Genomic DNA, 23,268 nt, shown 5'->3' on the forward strand with positions numbered 1-23,268 from the left:
CCTCAAGGTAGAGGACCCCCTCCCAGGGGTCCACACAAAATGTTTACCCAAACGACACAAAGGTAACCTTAACCTTCCTCCTTCCTGTGCATAGATGGGAAGTCCTGCCAGCACATGTATCTCGGTTTGGAGGTTTTGTGATTTTAGACAGGTACTCACGAGGGATAAATTCAGCCTGTGGTCTTAGACATGCTCAGGAGGCCTTTGTACCAGCAGAGGAACTCTTTACGGACTTGGGAGGGACCTCTCCCTGAGGCTTCTGGGTTGTGTCACCCACCTGTCATTTCATTCTGAGCACAGCTGGGGATGCTGCCATTTCAGCAATAGTGACAGTAACACATACGGTGTGCCACCCGTGGCCTAAATCCTAGGGCCTGCATTAACTGGTTTAGCTCTCACAACCATGCCCTAATATATTACTGTTATCCTGTAAAAGACAAAGAAACCCAAAACAGAAAGGACGAGTGAGTGACTTCTGTTCCCTACTGGTGCCATGGCACAGTGTGCTGCAGATGATGGGCAAAGATGCTCTTCAAGAGATTTTGCTTGGCAGAAGGCATTGCTAAGAAGGCTGATGTTACCCCGTGTATGTGTCCTTTGAACCATTTGGAGGGTCTGCTTTCCCGTCCATATTCCCTTAAACAATTGTCATTCTAGAAGGAGATAACAGCCATTCAAAATCAACTTTTTAAATAAAAATTGGTGGTAAATCCATCAATCATGAAGTGGTTGTGTGATTATTATGTTTTATAATTCATTCTAGAGCACAAAGAGAAAAGTTGAAGCATGCATTCCATTATTTATCTTGGTGTCTGCGGATCTTATCTATCTCCACTTTCTTTTTTGGATTGTAAACGCGTTTAACTAGGAGTTATTTTTACCAACCCAATCTAATAATAAGGTTACAAAACTAATCAGGCATTGCACTTTCCTAAGCAACCACCACCCACCCCCATATCATTTCCAGCTCTCCCCATCCATGGTTGTGATGATGATGATAATGATGATGGTTTTAACTCATTTGTGAATTGTTCCCATAGGATCTTCTGAAGACAGCCTTGGATTTCCACAAACTGGGAAAGCTTGAGTTTAGTGGCATCAGAGGGAATTCCTTAGGTCAGCAGGTCCAGCAAATGTACGAGGAATTTCAAGAGATGTACAAGGTCTTCTCAGAGTGCTCCTATGACTTCTTGGACCCCTCGAACATGGTAGGGCTCAGAGGGGCTAACCTGTAAGCTTTGTCCCTATCTCAGATGCCTTTAGCCTATAAGGTCCTGGCATTTACTTTCATTTTTTCTATGCATTTTATTTGCCTCTGTGTTCTATTGGTTATATCAGTTACTGCTTGTATCTGGAGAAATTATTATTATTAATGTGTTATTAAAGAGATCCTAATTATTCTTTGTGCTAGGAGAAAGATCAGAAAGTGCCTTTCTCCACCATTAACTGCTCCAGACTAAGCTAGCTGGGTGTGGAAACGTCAATGGAAGCTGTGGTCACCAGGTGGCTTCAAACATTTTAAACTAAATAAAATAAGCCAATACTGCATGATTTCACTCATGGTGGAATCTAAAACAGTCAAACTCAAAATCAGAGAATAGAGGTCACTACTGGCTATAGGAAGAAAGTGCTATCAAAGGGTATTAAGTTTCAGTTATGAGAGATGAATGATTTCTAAACATCTAATGTACAAAGTAATGATAGTTAACAATCATCTACTGTGTACCTAAAATTTTCTAAGAGAGTAGATCTCAAAGGTACTTACCCTCCACCCTGCATACATACACATACAGAAGAAAATGGTAACTCTGTGACTACATGAGGTGATCGATATGCTAAAGCTTGGTTGTGTGTATTTTAAGGTATGTAACATACCAAAGCATCAAGTTCTATACCTTACATGTACAATTTTTAATTGGCCTATTATACCTCAATAAAAGTGTGGGTGGGGGAGGTTTTAAGCTTGAAGCAGAAACTGCTAAGTGAACATTATCCAAAGTACATGTATGAGGACACAAATTGGTATCAATATACTTTATATTTCAACCAGAGATATGAAAAATTGTGCTGTATATGTGTAATAAGAATTGGAATGCATTCCACTGTCATTTATTTTTTAAAAAATCAATTAAAAAATGTTTAGACATACCTGGACAGAAGTTTATCAGTGACTTGGGGAAAAATTAGTGAAACTGTCACCCACTGAGGATAAAGAAAATCCAGGGATGTGTTTCCCAGGAGTGAGACCAAGAGTTGGTATCTCACCTGTAGCTCTGAAAAATGAAGACCTATAGGTTCTAAAGCCCAGGAGCAAAACAGAAAAGGAGCCAGTATGGAAATAGGGAATGGAATTTCCTAAAAAGAAAGACAAAGTCATTGAATAAGAAATTTCAAGAGAATGGGAAGGAAAAGGAAAGAGAAATTAGGATAGTAATCTACTCTGGGTAACTTCAGACAAGAGATATTGGTTATCCAGACCCAAGAGATGGCGCTTTAAAAAAAAAAATTCCATTATTCTAAAAGAGAGAGAGAGAGAGAGAGAGAGAGAGAGAGAGAGAATATGAATGAATGAGGGAATTCAAAGCAGGGTAAATACCATGTGTTTGCAACTATAAAATAAAATTTTAAAACTCCCAGAAACAGGTAAAAAAGATTGTAAGGAAACATACCATCATGTCAACATGGTTGGGTTTCGGAAATAGAACTATACTATATATTCCTACTTTTTAAAATATGCATTACTATTTTTAAACCATTACAAGTAGTCATTGCACAAATCAGAGTTTTGAACCAACAAAATTTTTCCTGAAAGTTGCTGTACTCTAAGAAGAGGGTTGCCAGACCCAACAAAGTAATTGGATTATACTTACATTTTTTAAAGAAATTCATTGTTGATTTGAAATTCAAATTCACTGGGTGCTGAGTGTTTTTATTTGCTAAATTTAGCAACCTCTACAACAATGGCTAGTTGCTGTCTCAATCAATTAGGTTCTACTTAGAGGAAATAGTATATATTTATTTAGTTCGCTTACTTTTTTTTTCTAATGGCTGGATTAACTTGGTCAAAAAATCAGGTTTTGACTTGGGGAAGAAAAGACAGTAGGCAGTAATGTTGGAATCAGCCCCCATTGCTGGGATGTTGCTGTTGTGATGTATGGTGGGGTTGTCTGAGCTGATGTTGTGGGTGAGAGAAGGGGCTCCAGGATGTGGAAGAGATGGGCACAGAAAGAGGGATAAAGGTCCCGACCTCACATTTGATTCACTTTGCCATTTTGCCCAGCGTGTGTAGATAAAATGCTTCAATAACAGGGTAACTCTCTACATGGACCATCCTTTACCAGAGGATGGTAAGGATAGTATCCCAAGTCATAGCACAATGAATTCTAGGGGATAAAAATAAAATAAACCTTTGGCATGGCTGATTCAAGCACAAAGGTTAATAGTGAAGACCATAGTGGGACTGGTGTTTTTCTTACATATACTTTTCTCTCCTCAGGAATTTGAAAATGACATCTCTGAATTTAACCAGAGAGTAGAAGATCTTGACCGAAGATTGGGGACCATCTTTATTCAAGCTTTCGATGACACACCCGGCTTGGAGCATGCCTTTAAGGTTTGTACAAGTGGGACAGAAGCCATCCCCGGGCTCCATACTCCCCCAGCCTTTACCAGAGGATGGTAAGGATAGTATCCCAACTATTTTGCTCCCAAAAATCTTCTTCTCTGTCTGGTAGATAGGGATGTAAATGTCCTATGGCAAGGGAGTATGCAGAGTCAGACTGATGACTTATGCTTCTCTGAAAACATGATACTAGAAAACACCTTTTGAAAGAGTTTCTTCTGCAATGCCCTCTTCAGCGCCACACTTTATCACCTTCTAACCAGTACAAGTGAGAAAGTCTGCTGTGGTCACCATCTGAAACCATGGCTCTGCAATACCATGGCTGTTTAGCCAGTGCTACCCAGTTGATGCAAACTGGAGCAAACCACTTACCTGTGATCCTGCAACAGATCACAGGACCAGCGTCAGTCACCAGAATAAGACCTGTGCTCTCACTCTATCTAGTCCAGATCGGGTGGTCCAGAGCACGTGGAGTTGTGAGACTGGAAGATGTGATAACACGGGACAGATCTAACGTAAACTCTGAAGAGGCTTTTAGAGTCAGGAGGAAGTTACAGAGAGGCAATTGAGGACAGAGATAGATATCCTTCAAAACTTGAAGGTGGAATGGACTTCTTTGAAAAGTAGTTTACTTTCTGGTCACTGAAAATGTCCAAATAGAGACTACATGATCAGTGTATTGTAAGAGAGTTTAAACCTTGGCTGGATAAATCTGTGCTATTTTGGAATATTAAGTAACCCAAATAGTCCAGGTCTTACTAGCCTGTGTGTGTGTGGGTGTGTGTGTGTAAACTTTAATAATCACTTTATCTTTCATAACTCACTGAATAAAATTTCCAGGAGTTCCTCTTCAAGCACTTGAACTAATTTTGAAACCATAACTCTATTCATGCACTGAGAATGCCCATTCCACTCATATGAATTCCTCTAAACAAGAGCGTTCAAGAAGTCTTCAATAGAGCCCTTCCATGTATTCTCAAGTGGCTCTATGAAATCATTGTGCGTCTCTACCCCATGTCTATAATATCCCTGGGGAACTTCATCTGTCCAGGAAGGTGTTTGAAGAAGTCTTTCCACTGCTTGTTAGACGGTTCCCACCATGAAAATACGTACATTTAGGCCAAAACATATCTCTCTGGGTTCTGCAAATTCTAATCCCCCTACTGAAGAGTCTGGGTAGAAGAAAAGGGAGCTCTTTCCAATATTGTGCCTAAAGCAGCGCTGTTTATATGGAGTCTCAAAAGACTCTCATCAAAGCAGATTCTTTATCTTCTGGCCATGACTCTCCTCAGCTGCCCATAGAAAGTGAGGCCAACCAAGGTGGTTCCCAAGGCCCTTTAACATGCTTTGATCTCCCTTGTTGGCCAACTCACCAACAAGAAGTCAAAACCCTTCTCTCCTCCTCCAGCCAAAGCAAAAGTTCCAATGGATATAACTTCATGAAAATAAGTGCTTTTTCAGGGTTATGGGAATAGGGGATGACCAGAGAGATCCTCTGACTTCTGTTAACCCTGTTACTGCCATACAATCATCCAACCACTATGTACCTTAGAGGTTATGGCCAGCCAAGGTACATCCAGGCTAAAGACCAGGAGTCAAACAATGTAGGCTGGCTGCAGGGCTTCCTCAGCTGACAGGTCTACACGTTACCAACAGGAGATTTGAGCCACAGGACTCAGTGGAGACCCACTCTCTTATACCTCCTTCAGGAAGCAACTACTTTCTACCAGGGATCTAGGTGATTTTTGTTGAGGAAAAGCTGTTTTTAAACCTTCAATGGAAAGCTTTGATACCTTTATCAACTCCTCAGAGTACAGTGGAATCATTAAAGGGCCTTTGAGTTGTCTGACCTGAGACATATCTGACCCAGGACTGCACCCCACCCCAATCTGATCTAGGACAGCACCCCCCATCTATATGGGCTCTTCCCTGCATGTCATGATCGTTCCCCATGACATGTCCTGGAGATCCAAAACCCTCTCTGATTCATGCCAGTCACCTCCTGGAGCTCACTCTCTCTCCTGCTCTAGACTTCGAAAGGCAGTAAAGAAAAAAGGTGATGAGCATGTCCCAATGTGAAATAAGGTGGCAACAGAACGAGCATGAGGTCTCAGACAAATGGGGTCTACCCAGCTTCCAGGATAGATACGTGGATATAACCTTGACACTGTCTCTCTCTTTTTTTTTTTTTTTTTTTTTTAAAGAGAGAGTGGAGAGAGAGAGAGAGAGACAGAGAGAATTTTAATATTTATTTTTTAGTTATCGGCGGATACAACATCTTTGTTTGTATGTGGTGCTGAGGATCAAACCCGGGCCGCACGCATGCCAGGCAAGCACACTACCGCTTGAGCCACATCCCCAGCCCTGACACTGTGTCTCTTAAAAGCAAGGGTTAGCAAACATTTTTCTGCACAGAGTCAGAGAATAAATATTTTAAACTGTGGACACATGTATTCTCAACTTTAGTTGATTTTAGAAGAACAAAACGCCTTTTTTGAAATGTACCACATTCCGAGGTCAAAGGCCAGGTTTTATCACCCACTGCCTGTCCCTGGTCAACCTCTGACTTGAAGAACCCATAGAGATGGGAGACTATACTGGAAGGCAAGTTTAGAAGCAGTGTATTGGTATGTCCTAAATATACCTGATATCCTGCATGGTCTGGCCTCAGAGCAGCCTCACAATCAAAGAAACTCAAGCCAGGAACCAAGAGGTAATTAAATGCATTTTACTTCTTGATTCTGCTGCTTCAGGAAGCACCAGAGGGTTAAGGCTGTTCTAATACATCTTCAAATTATCCTTAACTATTACCTCCTTTCTCAGTGCAACTCTTCTCTGCAATGTTTTTCCGGCTCTCACTCTCACTTTTCAGCTCTACAAATTCTCTCCAAACCCAACCTACTTAGCTCATTTCTTTTCTTTTTCCACGATCACCTCTCTTCTGTTTTAGGTTATTATTTAACCTTTTTAAAACCTCGACCTTTAGATCAATTTAACCTTCCTAGCATCCTTAGTTTTCCTTTTTTTCCAATTTTTATGAGAGAAGAGAGTCGGGTAGGTAGCCCAGGAGACAGGAGTACGTCTATTTTAGAAGCAAAGGATAAGGGGAAACAGTAGGAATAATCTCATACTAATAATTACTGCTCTGATTCTGCATCAATTGTGCACCCCTCTTGCATTAATAGACATAGGAAGGAAAAACCAAGAAGCAGGATTTATGGAAGCTTGGAAATGTTTAATGTGTGACCTTTTCTTCTTCAGCTGCTAGACATAGCAGGAAACCTCCTGGACAGACCACTGGTAGCGCGGGATGTATCAGATAAATACCTCGTCCTCATGGGAATGTTCAGTGAAGAGCTGGATGCGGTGAGGACCATCTACAGTCAGCACATCCAGGAAGAGGCAGAACTCGGTATGTTTGTTACCAAGGGGTTTTGATAGGGAAGTTCGGTTACGGGAAAGGTTCAATGCATCCCCCCTCATATTTGTTAAATGTCTATATATGGGTCTATGACACTGTCCAAGAAGGGCAAACATGACCCTTTTGCTTGAAATTCCAGACCATCTTGAGTGATTGCAGGGTTCAGTGCACCGTAGGCATCCTGTATCTGGGGCTGAGACGGGCAGGCTGAGTTAGAGCAGTGACAACTTGAACGCCACAGTGACCTTGGCATCACATATGAGTGGACCCCTGATTACTGTTGCCACACTGATTAATCTTCAGCATACCGCTATTCACAATAGATTATACACACCAGAGAAAAGTTTCTTCTCCCTTCCACTGCCATGGCAACCATGCTTCTGGTGGGAGGAACCCGCAGGAGCCTGACAAAGGGCAGCTCGTTACCTTGCAGAGGTGCGATGTCTCCATTCTTACTACAGTTCAATGCCCTATTGTATTTGTTTGAAAGTCAAACGAGTGAGTTTGTTTCAGCTTTACAAACATTTCTTGAGTCGTTGCAAGATTTCTTTGCAGGCACTCTGTGTAATGGCAAGTCTGGTTTAAGGGATAAAATAATAACTGTTTTGTGGTTATTTTATTCTTAGTTATTTTATGATCAAGAATAATCAACTATTTAATGAAATAATGAATAGTGAAAGGCGTTTGTTCATAGGGTCTGAATAGCGTGCCACCTGATTCATAAGGACAAAGCAAGGTGAACTGTGGCTGAGAGATTCCCAGGTAAATTTATGGGAGAGGAGTATGGAGCTGAGCCCTAAAATTTGGGGGGGGACTGAGAGCAAAGGGGAAGAGGCAAAGGGCTTCAAAGAAAAGACATGAGACAGTGTGGAAGATGATCAGCCAGTGCTGCCTATGACCAAACAAAATATGCAGAGAGAGAGAGAGAGAGAGCAGTTCAATCATGGAGTTTGCAGTCCAAATGTGAAGTGCTCCGAGTCCCACATTAAGGAATCTGAAAGACCGTATTATGTGGGCAATGGGAATTTGATTAAGGTTTATAAGTAGCTAAAAACCAGGACCATTTTGATTATGAAACAGGTTTCAGAGTGAAGTCACTAAGAATGGCCTTCACTGAAGAAATCATTCTCAGACAGTTGGTTGGTCCAGCTTCATGTAGGACAACTCTCCTCACTTCTTATAGTCAAGAACAGAGTATGAGAACCCAGACTCTTCAGGAGCCATATGGGTTTTCTGTTTCTGTGTGGGAAACATGCACAACTGCTCCTAGCTTGAAACAGCACCCATCCTTCAGCCCACAGTTCCTGAAGGACAGAAGTCCAGTACGGTGTATCTGAGATCTCGGCTCTACGTCCTGAGGCTGACATCGAGGAGTTGGCCAGGCTAAGTTATCATCTGGAGGTTCTCAGAGGGATAAATCCACATCCAAGTTTATTCCTGTTGTAGAATCCAGTTGCTTGTGACTGTAGGTCTAAGGTCTCCACTGCCTTGTTGGCTATCAACCAGAAGCTTCTCCCCCAAACTGGAAGCCACCCACACTTCTCACTAGATAGCTACTTTCATCTTCAAGCCAGCCATGGCACACTGAACTCTCCCACGCTGCCAATCTCTGACATCCTCCTCCACCTCTTGCCGGAGCTCTGTTTTACCAGTTTGCTTGATAAGGTGAGGTCCACCCAAGATCCTCTTCCTTCTGCTCCATAATGTAATATGGACATGGGATGGCATCTTACCATGGCCACAGTTTCTATCCACACTTAAAGAGGAGAGGATTATGCAAGGAAGGATGAGGTTCACTGGGGTCATCTTAGAATTTTTCTGATCATGAAGACTCACAGGAAGTGAAAATAATGACCCTGGGCTGAGTGTGAGACATTAGGGAGTGGTAAAGGAAGTGTCCACTCTTAGGATCCCATTGCTAGTTAGAATTGGCATTGGATTGTTGCCAATCTTCTCATTTTACCAGGGAAGTTGAAAACTGTGTTTGTTTATTTTTTTTTAAATAAAATCTCACATTTGGTAAATCTTAACAAGTAGTTATAGGTAAATGTACAAACCACATGAACTAAAGTAAGAGTGTCTAGGTGGCACCGACCCTGCTCAGATGCTTTATGATTCACATGACTTGTGTCATTCTTAACCTTGTTGAATTCTCCTGGAAACTTTCCAAGTTCATTAAACAGGGAAGATATTATTCTCATTTTATAGATGAGAAAACTGAGGCCCAGAGAGAGTTGTCTGTTCAAAGCAGTATCTCTCCACCCTGTTGGTAGAGAGATTATCTCTACCAAATTCTAGAGGTAGAATTATCTTCAGAGCTTCTAAAAAAAAATCACCTATGACCAAGCACCCAGACCAATTAAATCAGAATGTCTCAGCAGGGAACCCATGTCCTCTGATGCTCTCATATTTTTTCCAGGGTTGCTTTTATTTCCTCTTTAACAGAACCTAGTGAGCTTGCAGGAACTCCTCAGTGTGAGCCTAGGTGACCTTAGTGTGGAGGTAGATGCAGCAATATCGAAGTAACTGGCAGGAAGTATCCGAGGGGTGGAGGGAGCTATAGGGGACTGTAGCCTCACTTCAGTCTGGCTGTGCCATGTCCCCAGGGTTCTCCCCGGTGCACAAGAACATGCCTGCTGTGGCCGGGGGCCTCCGCTGGGCACAGGAGCTGAGGCAACGTATCCAGGGTCCCTTCGGCAACTTCAAACGCATCACGCATCGGTGAGTATCTCATTCCTGAATGTCAGGTTTGTTCCTGCTGTGGTGCATTTTTTGAGTGTAGAAATGCAGCTCACTTGCCTGAGGCATGAAAACCATCTTTATTTCTTTCCATTTCCAACGATGGTCTAGGTACCTATAGCCAAATAGTAAAGATACTCATACATTTGAACTGAGTTCCGGGTCCCTTAGTATTGAGTGAGGCTTAACCGACCACAGGCTAGCAGGCTTTGCTCTGTGACATTCATTTCTAGAGGAAAATAAGGCAGGGATTTCAAGCTCTGTGGAGGTCTTGCACATCTCTCCCTTTCTCTGACTCAATGACTCTGCAGCTGAGGCTACTGAAGATGAAGCCAGTGCTTTCTAAACTGTAGTGTGAGGACCTTGTTGAATAGAACACCCTGGGGCACACCTGTTACCTGCTGAATATGAGCCTGGCCTGGACTGTGAATCTGCTTCTTCAGCAAGTTCCTCATGTGCTTCTGATGGTAACCCGGATGCGAAACCATGGGCCTGTTTTGTGGCTGAGTCTAGAAACTGAGATACTTAAAGGCCACTAGGAGGGAGTGAGAGTAGCTAGTTGGGACATCATGCTTAGGATGCTCCCTAGGTACAGGAAGTCTTTCTCTGATCCCTCTTTCTAAAAGACTGGGCTGTGTTGAAAGCACTTGTCTTTAGCAAGCACAACAGAAGCAAAGGAACTATGGCTGTAGGCATCACAGGCTTTTGGAAGTTAGGATGAACTGTGAGACCCTCAGGTAGCAAGACTAAAGACCTTCTGCAACCAAGAGGCATAATAACTAGTGAGGCAGAGGGTATGGGAGAGTGGGATGGGGTCCTCAGGGGGCTGCCACCACTCCATTTGCGTATCACCATCTCGAAAAGCAGCCCCCATATTCTTGAGTGTTGGATAGAAGCTGACTTTTTTTTTTTTTTTTTTTTTTTTTTTTTGGTGCCAGGGATTGAATCCAGTGGTGCTTAACCACTGAGCCACATCCCCAGCCTTTTTTTTATTTTTTATTTTTTTAAATTTGGAGACAGGGTCTCACTAAGTGGCTTAGAGCCTCCCTAAATTCCTAAAGCTGGCTGCCTCAGCCTCCCAAGCCGCTGGGATTACAGGCATGCACCACCATGGCCAGCAAAACTGGAAATCGTTAGTGTTGAATATTGAACTTTAAAATGATTAAGGATTCCATTTCTCCCCAAACTCTGCACAGATCTAACAAAGCATGCCTGTGGGCGAGGTCTGCCCAGTGTGTGGCCATTTGGAGCATCTGCTCCAGTCTAGGCGAGCTCTTTATTCTGCAGATAAAGAAAACAGGCAGAAAGGAATGAGGTGACTCACCTAAGTTCTTAGAGACAGCCAAGGAGACGACTGAAAGATCCGTCTGGGTCTTTAGCGCTTCTAGCCCAGAGCTCTTCCCAGGGGTCTCTGGTTTGGCCAGGAGTAGAGCACAGCTAATCCTTCATGCTTTTCAGACATGTCCCTTAAAGTGGAGGGGAGTGAATGTGGTGGGGAGGGATGTTTGGGCTGCTTCCAGGATATGGACTGCAAAGTTGTCATTGGTCTGTCTCCGAGAAAGCAGGCAAGTGTAGTTACTGACAAAGATGCTCTCAGAAATAGCAGCTGTGAGGCAGTAAGAGAAAAGAGATTGAGCAGAGGGAGAATCTGAACTGCTGTGTAGTTGCAAATAAGACTTCAACAGATCCTTTAGGGAGGACCAGTTCCTCAGAACTGTCTGGCTGTTGCACCCCCAACATCAGCTAGTCCTTGGATGTGAGGTTTCCTGGGAAGGGCTTGACCTTGAACAAGGTGTCTATCTTTGGCAGAACTATTCTCCAATAGGAGGCATTTGTGCATCATCTGCAGCCAACACACCTGGCTATAGGGGTCTGGGGTTGGGGAAATTTAGGGAATGGTCAGACTGCCTGGTCCCAAGAGGGGCTGTGGGTGGCACACGATGGCAAACTCTACAAGTCTCATGAAAATTCCCATTTGCTTTAAAAATGAATTCAAATGTGTATTGTGCTCTGCAGTATAGACTTATTAGTTATTAAAAGTGTTGTGGAGTCCTCACCCTGAAGGGAAGTGGTAGCTACTGGGAATCTTGCTATACTGATTCCTGTGACTTCTCAGACCCACCAAGCCACTGCCAGATTCCACATGTGAGAAGCCTCATTTCTCTCCGCGTTATTTTCTTTCAGATGCAAAATTGACATCCAGGGATTGGGAGGCCTGCAGAGATCCTGCAGCTTGTAAAGTGAGAGCCAGGTGTGAGCCGGTCCACCTGGCCTGGAGCACTTCTGCTTCTCCTTGCTGCTCATTCACCACAAAAGGGCATGAAATGACTGGGAGCCCAGTGCTTCTTCAGTGGGTGTGAGGGATCATATGAAGAAACCCAGTGATAGTTTAAAGAGCAAATGAATTTTAAAGAATCATTACAATAAGCTGCCTCACTTTGGTAGCAGCACAGAAAACAAAAACAAAAAAAACTAGACCTCCAAACAGTTACTGTGACAGTTTCTGGAAATTCAAGATACTTCATCCATCTTCCCAGGAGCTGGACTTTTGTTTCATGTTGCAGCAAGTGTCAAAAGCAGAGGGAGCAGTTATGGGTAACAGGGCGGCAGGTTAGACTCTGCTCACTCCTCTGTGGGCCTCAGCATTTCTGCAGAGGCCTTTGAGTGTGTGTGAGCACACATGTGCACATGCATGTATGTCTATGTGCACACACATATATGTGCATTGTGTGTGCATGCATTTGGGTGATGAGAGGTGTGTAAGACTCTCATGTAAATATATTAAGGATTATCAGTGTTTCTGATCATGTGTCCTGGATGGATTTTAGAGAAGGGAAAATATCATTATATATATTATATTATATATATTTTATTATATATCATTATACATAATATATTATATATTAAATATATATTATATGTTAAAAATAAAGTGATGTTTCACACATAATATTATTATATATTATATATAATTATATTGTCTATATTATATATAACATTATATATAAAACATTGTTATTTACATACGTTTATATACACACAATGCTAAATTAATCGTTTCTTAAATATGGAAAACTATGGCATCTAGAATTTTTCTTTAATAGCTCAGTTTCCCTTTTATTCATAATTTTAAGGGACCTCATTTACCTCCTGCATGACTAACTCAGCTAGATGAGGGGTCTGGAGAGTTCTGGGCAGGAAAGGGCATAACATGCATACCACCTGTGGGACCACCTGTGTTCTAGCAGGTACAGCTGCCCCCTAGTGGCCTGAGGAGGCTGTCGAAGAAGAAGAAGAAGAAGAATGTCAACTCATTTAGGGGCATTTGGGAATCAGCCCCCAAAGCCTTCTGTGTGAGATGCAGAAATGCAGTTTGTTCCCGAGATAATTCCTTCGCCATCTTCTAATTCTGTTTCACTTTTTTTCTCCTGGGTGCCCACAGTTGCATGGAATCTGCTGAAGGGAAGAGAATAATACAAAAATATGAAGATATGCTCTCATTGCTGGAAAAGTAAGCAGCAGCTTTGGGGAATCACATGGTTCTGCAAATTGCATACCCTCCCCCCACACAGGGCCTTTTGCTAGTTCTAAGTTTGTACCGATTCCTTAGAAGCTCTGAAATGTCACAGTGTTTTATGTTATAGCTACAATGTGTGTGAGTACAGTATTTCTGGGTTAATGCACAGGGTCTCTGGGGAATGCTGCTGTATTCTATACACAAATACTCTTCCCGTGTAGATTTCCTGGGAGTAGAAACCCTGCAGAGCTAGAAAGAGTGGGGTGCCACTCACGGCACTCCCAGGAGAGTCCTGGAATATCACAGCCGCTGCTCACTAAGCGGAATGCAATAGTTCATGCTGCACAGAGAGGAAATAAACCCCAGAAATACTTCCTGCATCCTTCTTATGGAAAAAGCATCAGAATGAAACTTTTATAGAGGTTCATAGTTGATCTTGCTTTAAAAGCTAAGTCTTTGGGGAGGTGCAACGGCTAGAAACAGCCCCTGGTCTCATCTTCTGATTCGGGAGAGTAGGAAGATAGACATTATGATTCTGATCCTGATTTTTCTTAGCACTGTGTTGCACAAATCAATTGGTGGCACCTCCACCTACCAGGGACACACACTCTACCCCTTTTACCTCCAAAACAGCGTCAAGCATCTCCACTCCTCTTTGTTCCCACCTTCAGCATCTTCACAAGAGACTGAACTTCCCTGGCCTGAACTGACACAGCAGCTTTCTAACAGTTCTCCCTGCCTCCAGATGAGTGCCCCTTAGTGCCCACACCGTTGCCCAATCCCATAATGTCATCACATCCCCGCCTCAGCCAGAGACCTTTTAGTAGTTCCCTTAACCTGATGTGAAGAGAGCCCTCTATGATGTGGCCTTTGCCTTCCTCTCACCATATCCAGCCTCAGACTCGCAATCTACTCCTTGTCCCCAGCACACAGGCATGCCCCTACCCTTCAGCCAAGCATTGCTTTTATCAGGAATGTTCTCTCCCCCTTCATTGTGCCACCTCTGATCATTCCCTGATGTGCTCCTTTTCTCTCTGCAGTCCTCTGCCTGTGACATTAGACGCCTGATGCAATGCACGATTCTCCAGGGTTGTACTCAACTATGTTATATTACAGCGATCTGTTTATCTGTGTTCTTCACGATTGGTCACATTGCCATTGTTTATTCCCCAAGCCCACGCCTAGTAGATGTTTGGAATGATGAATGTCCATGAGCTGCTCGAAGATTAGTGTGAAACCCAATGTTACCTGGACCTTCTTCCAACATGTACTGCGACTAATCACAACTTCCCATATCCCCCTGAAAAGAGCACGTGTAATCTTTCTATGTTCCTCTGATTGAAGCTGAGTCACCATTCGAAATCACTAGTTTTATGCAGGAACTGACCCAGCGTGGTCTGATCAGTGATTAATAGTTTCTTCAGTTCGTGTTTTGGAGAATGGCCAAAAGCTGGGGAGCTGGGAGGGTGTGTAAGAGGTGGCTGTTGTCTCTGATGATTGCAGATACGAGACAAGACTGTATGAGGACTGGTGTCGTACGGTAGCAGAGAAGTCACAGTACAATCTTTCCAGACCACTTTTGCAACGTGACCCAGAGACGAAGCAGATCACTGTCAACTTTAACCCACAGGTCAGCTGAGAGGCAATAACTTCCTTTTGAGTTCCTGGAGAGTTTCATTTAACTCTACTAATGAAAGACAAAAAGGTATAAAAATATGCAAAAGTTGCTCAGAAGAATAGACACCCTGGATTTCTTGGGCGGGGGATGAATCTTAGGGTGTAATAGTTTCTTAAGTCATCAATGTTCATGTTTTTCTCTAGAGCTGATCGACCTATTTGCTTTGATTTTACTGAAGAAGACACATGGACATGAGTCGCTTATGACATACTTTCTGAGAAATGCATTACTAGGCAAATTTGTCATTGTGCATCACAGGGTGTAGCAATACAAGCTAAGACAGCTATGACATCACTAAGCAATAGGAACTCTGTTGTATATGTGGCCTGAGACATCATCTGAGACATTGCTGACCACTGACATTTCGTGGCTCATAAATGTATTGCAAAATATCACTGATGGTTTGGTACCAAACATTCAAACCCTACTTGGAATACTTACAGCATGTGAAGGCCACTGACTAAATGCTGAAGGTTTCACCAATTGTATTTTAAGACTTGGTTTCCACCTCAAAGAACCCACATATAGGTGGGATCCAGAGTCTTAGCATGCAAAAATCTATCTTTATTAGATAGCATATGATAAATTTCTAAAGAGTAACTTTAGGGGGGAAAATGGGATTAGTGGTTCTCAGCTTGGGATAATTTTGTCCATTTGAAATCATTTTGGCTTGTTAGATTTGGAGGGGGTGTCAGTGGCATCTAATAAGCTGACCCAAGGGATGCTACTAAACTTCCTATGATGCTCAGGATGGTGCCCCACAACCAAGAATTACTTGTCCCCAAAGTGTCAATAGTGCTGAATTTGGGCATCTCTGATCTATATGGTTAGGAGGGTGGAAACTAGAAACCACAGAAAGCTTAATTCTGGAGAAAATAATAATTAAGAAGTGTATCACTCAGATATCTATCTATCTATCTATCTATCTATCTATCTATCTATCTGCAGCACTGAGCTGAGCAGGCACCTACTTCTGCCTTGGTGGCACATTCCCTGGTAATGCACTTGATTTAGTCAGCTTTTTCACCACTGTGACCAAAAGAACTGACAAGGACAATTAGAGGAAGAAAAGTTTATACTGGGGGCTCACAATTTCAGAGATTTCAGTCTATAGCTAGCCAGCTCCATTCCTCAGGGCTTGAGGTGAGGCAGAACATCATGGTTCAATAATGTGGCAGAGGAAAGCAGATCAGGACATGGCCACCAAGAAGCACAGGTTGATAGGGGGAGTTCTGTCCTCACCATGACAAAATATGAACCCCAAAGGCACACCCACCTCCTACCTGCCTACAGTTACCACCCAGTTAATCCCTAGCAGAATATTAAAGTTAAAGCTTTATTTACACTGATTAGGTTAAAGCTTTCAAAATCCAATCATGTCACCTTTAAACTTTCTTGCATTTTCTCATGCATGAGCTTTTGGGAGATCCCTCATATCTAAACCATCACGGCACTATAGACAGAGCCGAAAAGCAGGTTGTACGTATAGCAGGTACTGGGGCCTTTGGATGTGTTTGTAAGCAATAGAAGGGAGAGGATGGAGAAAAGAAAGGAAAGGGTAAGAGGAAACAAATACCTAAACTATAATAGGAGTTGAGAAGGGACAGCCAGCAGCGTAACAAACTAAAGAACTATAGTCACCCTTGACATCCCACTAGGGTGGCCATAGTTTTGCTACTTTCTAAGAATAAGCAGTAATGCACTTATGTGATCAGAGATCTGCCCTTCTAGGTACAGATTGAGAATTGTTTAGGTTAATTTTTTTTAAATTTATGTAAAGTATATTTAAAATTTTATATGCCCAATTATTGGTTATTTAAATTACTTTCCAGTTTCATCAGTCAGTTGAATGGTAGGATACACATTTGTTTTTATTGAATGTAAGATGAACATTTGTTTTTGCATATTTACATCCCTAAAGTTGACAAGTGCTTGTAGTTTAACTTTTTTCTTCAGTTGGACATAACTAATAGTGAATTTTCTAACCCTTGACTTCTGAAGTTGGATAAAACTTGGTATAAATAGTGCTATAATAAATATCCCTAGTTATTGTCATATACATTCTTAATTATTTCTTTAGGATAAATGCCTAGAAGTAGAACTGCTATGCTATAAAATATTCATATTTTGTGACTTTTCATGTATATTATCCACCTGTTTTTCAGAAAGGTGGTAGTCAGTTATTCTCCTGCCAACAAAATCGCTTCCATTTCCTACAATAGTTTCCAGACTGTAGAACTATAAACAAAAACAAATCTCAATTTTTAAAATTTTAATTTATCTGATGACTAATAGTCTTGTATTCATTGGCCACTTGCATTTTTTTTTCTATGAATTGTGTGTCCCCTGGCCCAATTTCTGGTGGAAGTGCCCCCCCACTTTCTTGTAAATTTGTTAGAAAAATTGGGAAATATTTTTTAAATATTAAGAAACTGTAAAAAAAAACAACTTCAAATAGTTTTTGCCAGTTGTCATTTTAATCTGTGTTGGGTATTTTCTTTTTTAAAATATTTTTATTAGTTATTAATGGGCCTTTATTTATTTATATGTGGTGCTGAGACTTGAACCCAGTGCCTTGCACATGCTAGGCAAGCACTCTGCCACTGAGCCACAACCCCAGCCCCTGTGTTGGGTATTTTCTACACATAAATTTTTATGTTTCACTTTGTGGTTTTATGTTCAGAATGGTCTCTTCTACCTCAATATCATAGAATCACACTATTTTCTTTTATTTTTTTTCTTTCACATTTTTTTTACACTTAAGTTTTTAATATGCATCTTGAGCTCATTTCAGAGTAAACCAGGAGACTTGAGTTCATTTTCCCTCCAAATGGGTAGTATTTATCTTCATTCTGCCTAAGATTAGCTGGTCAAAAATGGAGAACTCTTCCAGAGCCACAGGAAGAGGAACTAGGAGTTGGGATGTCTTTCTTTCTCTTTTTCTTTTTCTTATTATCTTTTTTGGTATCAGGGATTGAACTCAGAGGCACTCCACCACTGAGCCACATCCCCAGCCCTATTTTGTATTTTATTTAGAGATAGGGTCTCACTGAGTTGCTTAGTGCCTTGCTGTTGCTGAAGCTGGCTTTGAACTCTCGATCCTCCTGCTTCAGCTTCCTAAGCCACTGGGATTACAGGTGTGTGCCATGGTGCCCAGCTGGGATGTCTTTCTATGAGGCAGAAGTGGGGAGAACTGTGACTTTGTGCTTGCTTTGTCACCTATACCTGTACATCACCAGTCCTTGTAGGTTCAGATAGAAACACACTGATAAATAGACAAGGGCAAAGAGGGTGCCCAGAATCACACTATTTTCTGTCAAGGTCTTTCCGGATTTTCTTTAGACCATGTCTACTTGGCTTTTCATTTCTTCGGTTGCCAATAAACTCAGGGGCTCCACAGAAGTTCAGAGAGGCCTGGATGATTTGTGTTTCTTGACTTTTTTAATATATTAAAACACAAAGAAATGCCAGCACAGGGTTACAGACATTGTGAAATATTCCAAATGATGCTATTTAACAATTAAACTTGTATCAAATGCTTCTCTCAGTCTCATCAGTGTCTCTCAGTGACTGATGATCTCCTCTGGAGAGAACACCGGAAGTCTACATTTGAGGCTTTTTGCATGCATACGGGTGGCCCGACCAGCTGATCCTCCTCTTTCAGGCCAGCAGCCCTCAGTGGAACTGGCTTGGCCAGCAGCCAAATGCAGCCAAGTGTCCCCACACTACCGAAGGCAGAGCTCTCCCCTGCTGTTCCTGGATTCCCTCTTCCTGGTCTTGTTTGTGATTTACGTATCTGGGTAAATCTTGCTGCTTTCTGAGTCATCTACCTTCTCCCTAATACTTGATTTTCCTTCTCTGAGACTAGATTTAAGGAACTGTCAGGAATTGAAGTTAAAAAAAAAAAAAAAAGAGGCCCAGAAGGTCTTTGGGTCCCCAGGGATGTTCCAATCCTTGACGGATGTGACAGCTCTCTCACACTCAGGCAGTCCTGAACGATAACTACTGGTGTTGATTCTTTCCTCCAGCTGATTTCAGTACTGAAGGAGATGAGCTATCTCGAGTCCAGAGAGACAAAGCACCTCCCCGAGACAGCAGCAGCCATGTTCTCCTCCAGGGAATTCTATCGGCAACTCGTAGCCAACTTGGAGTTGGTGGCAAATTGGTACAACAAGGTTATGACAACTCTGCTAGAGGTGGAATTTCCATTAGTGGAGAGGGAGCTGCAAACCATTGATCTCCAGCTGAAAGCTGCACAGGAGACTCTAAACTGGAAAACAGAAGGTAACGGCACCACCTGCAGTCTAAAAAGAACCATTAGGATTCTGGGGTCTAATAACATTAATAGAACCTCAAATCATTCCCTGGCAATAAGTTTTAAAACCAGGTCAGGAAACCCAAATCTGTCTTCTCCCTGGGCACATAGCCGTGTAGAGAAGCAAAGAGGGTTGGTATTCCTCTTCTTTCTCCTCTTGGGATATGACTGGTCAATTTAGAAAGCTTAATTTACTTAAGATGCACCATGATCTCTAGCATATGCATGGCATTCCATAAATGAGAGCTCTTAACTATATTTATCATCATTGTTGGGTTTTCTTAACTAGATTGCAAATATCTTAAAGAGGTCACTGTGCATTTACTTCTGTACTGTCCCCCAATTCAATTCAGTAAATTTTCATTTGATTGGTTAGCACATTCAGGGGACTATATGCAGGGAGATATGACATGAGCTATATGGGACCGTTCTCTACCCTCAAAGAGCTCATCTGTAGTGAAGACAAAAGGCATATGTACAACCCAAATCAAACAAACCTGTCCACCTGTCCATGATTTTTTTTTAAAAAAAGCCATCCTAGGGTTAAAAGTAACAAATGACAAGTCACAGGGGAAGGAGATTAATTCAAATAAGGGTCCTCAGAAAAGTTAAAATTTGAAAATCTTGGAATATTAAACAATTTAGGACTTTATTCAATATATAAGAGGGAATGACATTTTCAACCTTGAATGCATTAAAAGTACTAAAAAATTGATTAATCCGAATAAAGTCATCATGTTTCACTGGTACTAATTGTAAAATTACATTTCTGGGCAAATGTACCAGCTGTGAGTGTGGTAGGCGTCACTTCTGTTTGCCTTCCTCTGTAGTCAGGATTATGGTAAGAATTGGTTTGTTAATACAAGTTGGAAGAAAAATATTCTGATGATAATGAAGTAACCTGGACAGAAAATTCTCATAAAACCTGCAAGCTTTAAATCCTTATCTCTCATAATGAGTAGCCCTTCACTGTAAGGTGCTTTGTTTCATTATATTTCTTTTGGGGAGCAGGCATTTGGGATTATGTCATTCAAATCACCAACAGTATTCATGATCTTGAACAAAGAATTCAGAAAACAAAAGACAATGTGGAAGAGATTCAAAGCATCATGAAAACGTGGGTGGCTCCAATATTTAAGAGAAAAGATGGGAAAAAGGAATGCCTTCTGTCCCTGGATGATCAGCGTGATCGGGTGGAAAAATATTACAGTCTCATCAAAGAATCTGGCATTAAGATTCACGCCCTTGTTCAGGTAATAACCAGCCTCTCAGACCCACGTCCTGAGACTAGAGGGAAAGCACCAAGATACATGCGTGAATGCAAAAAAGTGCTCTGGAAATTAGAATGATCAGTAGAGACTGTGTCTTCTGCAGTCAAGAATAAAAGTTCATACTGAGAGCAAAATAAGGGAAGCTAATAGGGACAATGAAGAGTCACATCCTGATGTCAGTGTGTCAAAATTAACACCACGTTAGTGGCGACACCACTTAGTCGTCACATGACTTCAGTCTCACACCCAACCCCAAGGGTATATAAGGAGATGCCAAGGGCAGAATCCTGGATTATCTGCTGCACCAACCACCCTTGTTCCCAGCTCACCCCTGCAACCTGGTGTGGTCCTCCGGCAACATTCTTATAATTAGCTCTATAGAGCCCTGAGGCATGGAAGAGTACCAGGCATCCCTAACTGTATTCAAAAAGAGGAAAAACTGCGGAATACAGCATTCCCTGCAGTAAGGCTTGTCCCTGCATTGTGACCAAGGTGACTTCATGTCCCATCATCAAAAACCAAAGCTTCATTGTAAACAATGGGAAAGGATAATGCGACCAGTTCCATTTCTACTGAAGTAGCCATAAGACCGTGTCTACAGGTTGACAGATGCCAGAAGTCAGGAATGAATCGGCAGTTATTATGTATGGCTTATCTGTGGTTTGAAGCACAGTAAGATCGGCCGACCTTAAGCACTAATGATGACTGGAGTTTAGTGTGAGAAATCATTACCTAAATTTTGCCTTTGAAATCCTCAACTTGAATTATTTTTAACCCCTCTGGCTCCATATTCAGCAATTCGGTATCTAGATTTGAACCTATGCATCCACTTTTCATTCATTTTTCTTCCTTTCCTCCATTGGTCCATCCATCCATCCATGCATATATCCTCTGTGTTTCCAAAAATGTCAGTTATGTGCTGATTGACTCAATGTATATATATTCCAGTATGTGTGTGTGTGTGTGTGTGTGTACACACACACACACACACACACACACGCACGCACGCACACAGACATTCCTGTCTGAAGTGTCTATTTACATTACATCTTTTACACGTTTTAACAATGTTGTTAGTTCGAGGAATCCTTTATGGCTACATATCTTTTGTCAGATATGTATATTGTGAATATTTTCTCCAAATTTTTCCCTTCTGCATTTTCTTACTGGTGTATTCTGATGAGAAATACTTTCAAATTTTGATGTAATCTAATTTACCCTCTTCCCTCCCTCATCCTTTAAGTCCTAAGAAAACTACCTATCCCAAGTTTGCCACAATGTTCTTCTAGATTTTCTTTTAGAAGCTTTATAGTTTTAGCTTTTACATTTAATATTATGATCTGTCATGAGTTAATATTTATTTTTGAGGTGACATGGGAATTGAGTTTGTTGTTTTGCATATGAATAGCCAATTTTGTCAAGACTATTTTTGAAAACACTTTTCCCTATTGAATTTTTGGAATCTTTGTTGAAAACCAATTAACTACTTAAAATACCCATACAAATTTGTGTGTGTGTGTGTGTTGTCAGTTGGTATATAAAATACCAATATAAAATTGTTTACTAACAATACTACTCTTTCTTGATTATTATAATATTATTGATAAGTCTTAAAACCAGGTACAATATGTCCTCCAACTTAGTTTTTCTTTTTCATTGGTTTTATCTTCTAGGTTCTTTGCATATGCACATAAATTTTAAATTCAGCTTGCCAATTTCTAGAAAAAAATTATTTTTTATTGGAATTGTATTAAATCTGTAAATTAATAACAATCCATGAACCTGGCATGTCTCTTCACTTAGGTCTCTCTAATTGTTTTCTGCAATGTTCTATAGTTTCTTCAACATTTTCTATTAAATCTATCACTAAGTATTTTATGTTTTGGAGTGCTACTGTAAATGGAATCATTTGTTGATTTTGTTTTCCAACTACTATTAGCTAGTATATAAAAGTATAGTTGATTTTTTCATGTTGATAATGTATTTGTGACCGTTCTAAATTTATTAAATGCAGTAGCTATGCTATAGATTTCTTATGATTATCTGTGTAAATAGTCATGTCACTTGCAAATGGAAACAAGTTTCCTTCTTTTTTGTTTCTAAGCTTTATGTAATTTACTTCTTTTTTATTGCTTTATCGCTCTGGCTATGATCTCCAGTACTATGCTGAAGTGGTGAGAGTGAACATTTAGATATTCTTCCCTCATTTTCAATAATCTGGAGACGCATTTAATAATTCACCACTAAGTATAAAAATTTGCTGGAAGGTTTTTGTGGCTATTCATTATCAGAATCAGGAAGTTCACTGTCTGTTCTTGCTTGGCTCAAAGGTTATGCCATGATTGGATGGTGAATTTTATTGATGATCTTTCTGCACCTTCCAAGGTGGTTGCATAGTTTTCCCCTTTATTCTCTTGATGGGTGTATTGAGTTTTTAAATGTTAGACCGACCTTGCATTTCTTAAATAAAACCAGCTGGATATGTTTTGTTATCCTGTATATATTTTATGAAATTTGACTTAATTTTCAAGAATTTTTGTTCTTATGTTTTTGAATGGTATTGATATTTACTGTTCTTTTGATGTTTTATCTAGTTTGGGTGTCAAGATGATAGTAGCCTTATAAAATGCATAATATTTCCTTGGTTATTTTCTGAAAATTTTATAGAAGGCTGATCTTATCTTTGCCTTATGTTTGACAGAATT

At 41.1% G+C, this 23,268-nt stretch overlaps 1 protein-coding gene across 1 annotated transcript in view; it reads left to right on the forward strand.

Moving 5' to 3' along the window:
- The window catches only part of Dnah9 (dynein axonemal heavy chain 9), a 328,584-nt gene that overhangs the window by 28,388 nt on the left and 276,928 nt on the right, over positions 1-23,268 (forward strand). Inside the window, exons 7-14 of the mRNA XM_076870265.1 lie at positions 1,041-1,208; positions 3,497-3,613; positions 6,884-7,034; positions 9,650-9,764; positions 13,225-13,293; positions 14,803-14,929; positions 19,006-19,261; positions 20,304-20,545. Of these exons, the coding sequence (XP_076726380.1) occupies positions 1,041-1,208; positions 3,497-3,613; positions 6,884-7,034; positions 9,650-9,764; positions 13,225-13,293; positions 14,803-14,929; positions 19,006-19,261; positions 20,304-20,545 (1,245 nt within the window). The remainder of the gene's footprint in view (positions 1-1,040; positions 1,209-3,496; positions 3,614-6,883; positions 7,035-9,649; positions 9,765-13,224; positions 13,294-14,802; positions 14,930-19,005; positions 19,262-20,303; positions 20,546-23,268) is intronic.

This window comes from Callospermophilus lateralis, chromosome 11 (genome assembly GCF_048772815.1).
Source record: "Callospermophilus lateralis isolate mCalLat2 chromosome 11, mCalLat2.hap1, whole genome shotgun sequence".
NCBI classification, from domain to species: domain Eukaryota; kingdom Metazoa; phylum Chordata; class Mammalia; order Rodentia; family Sciuridae; genus Callospermophilus; species Callospermophilus lateralis.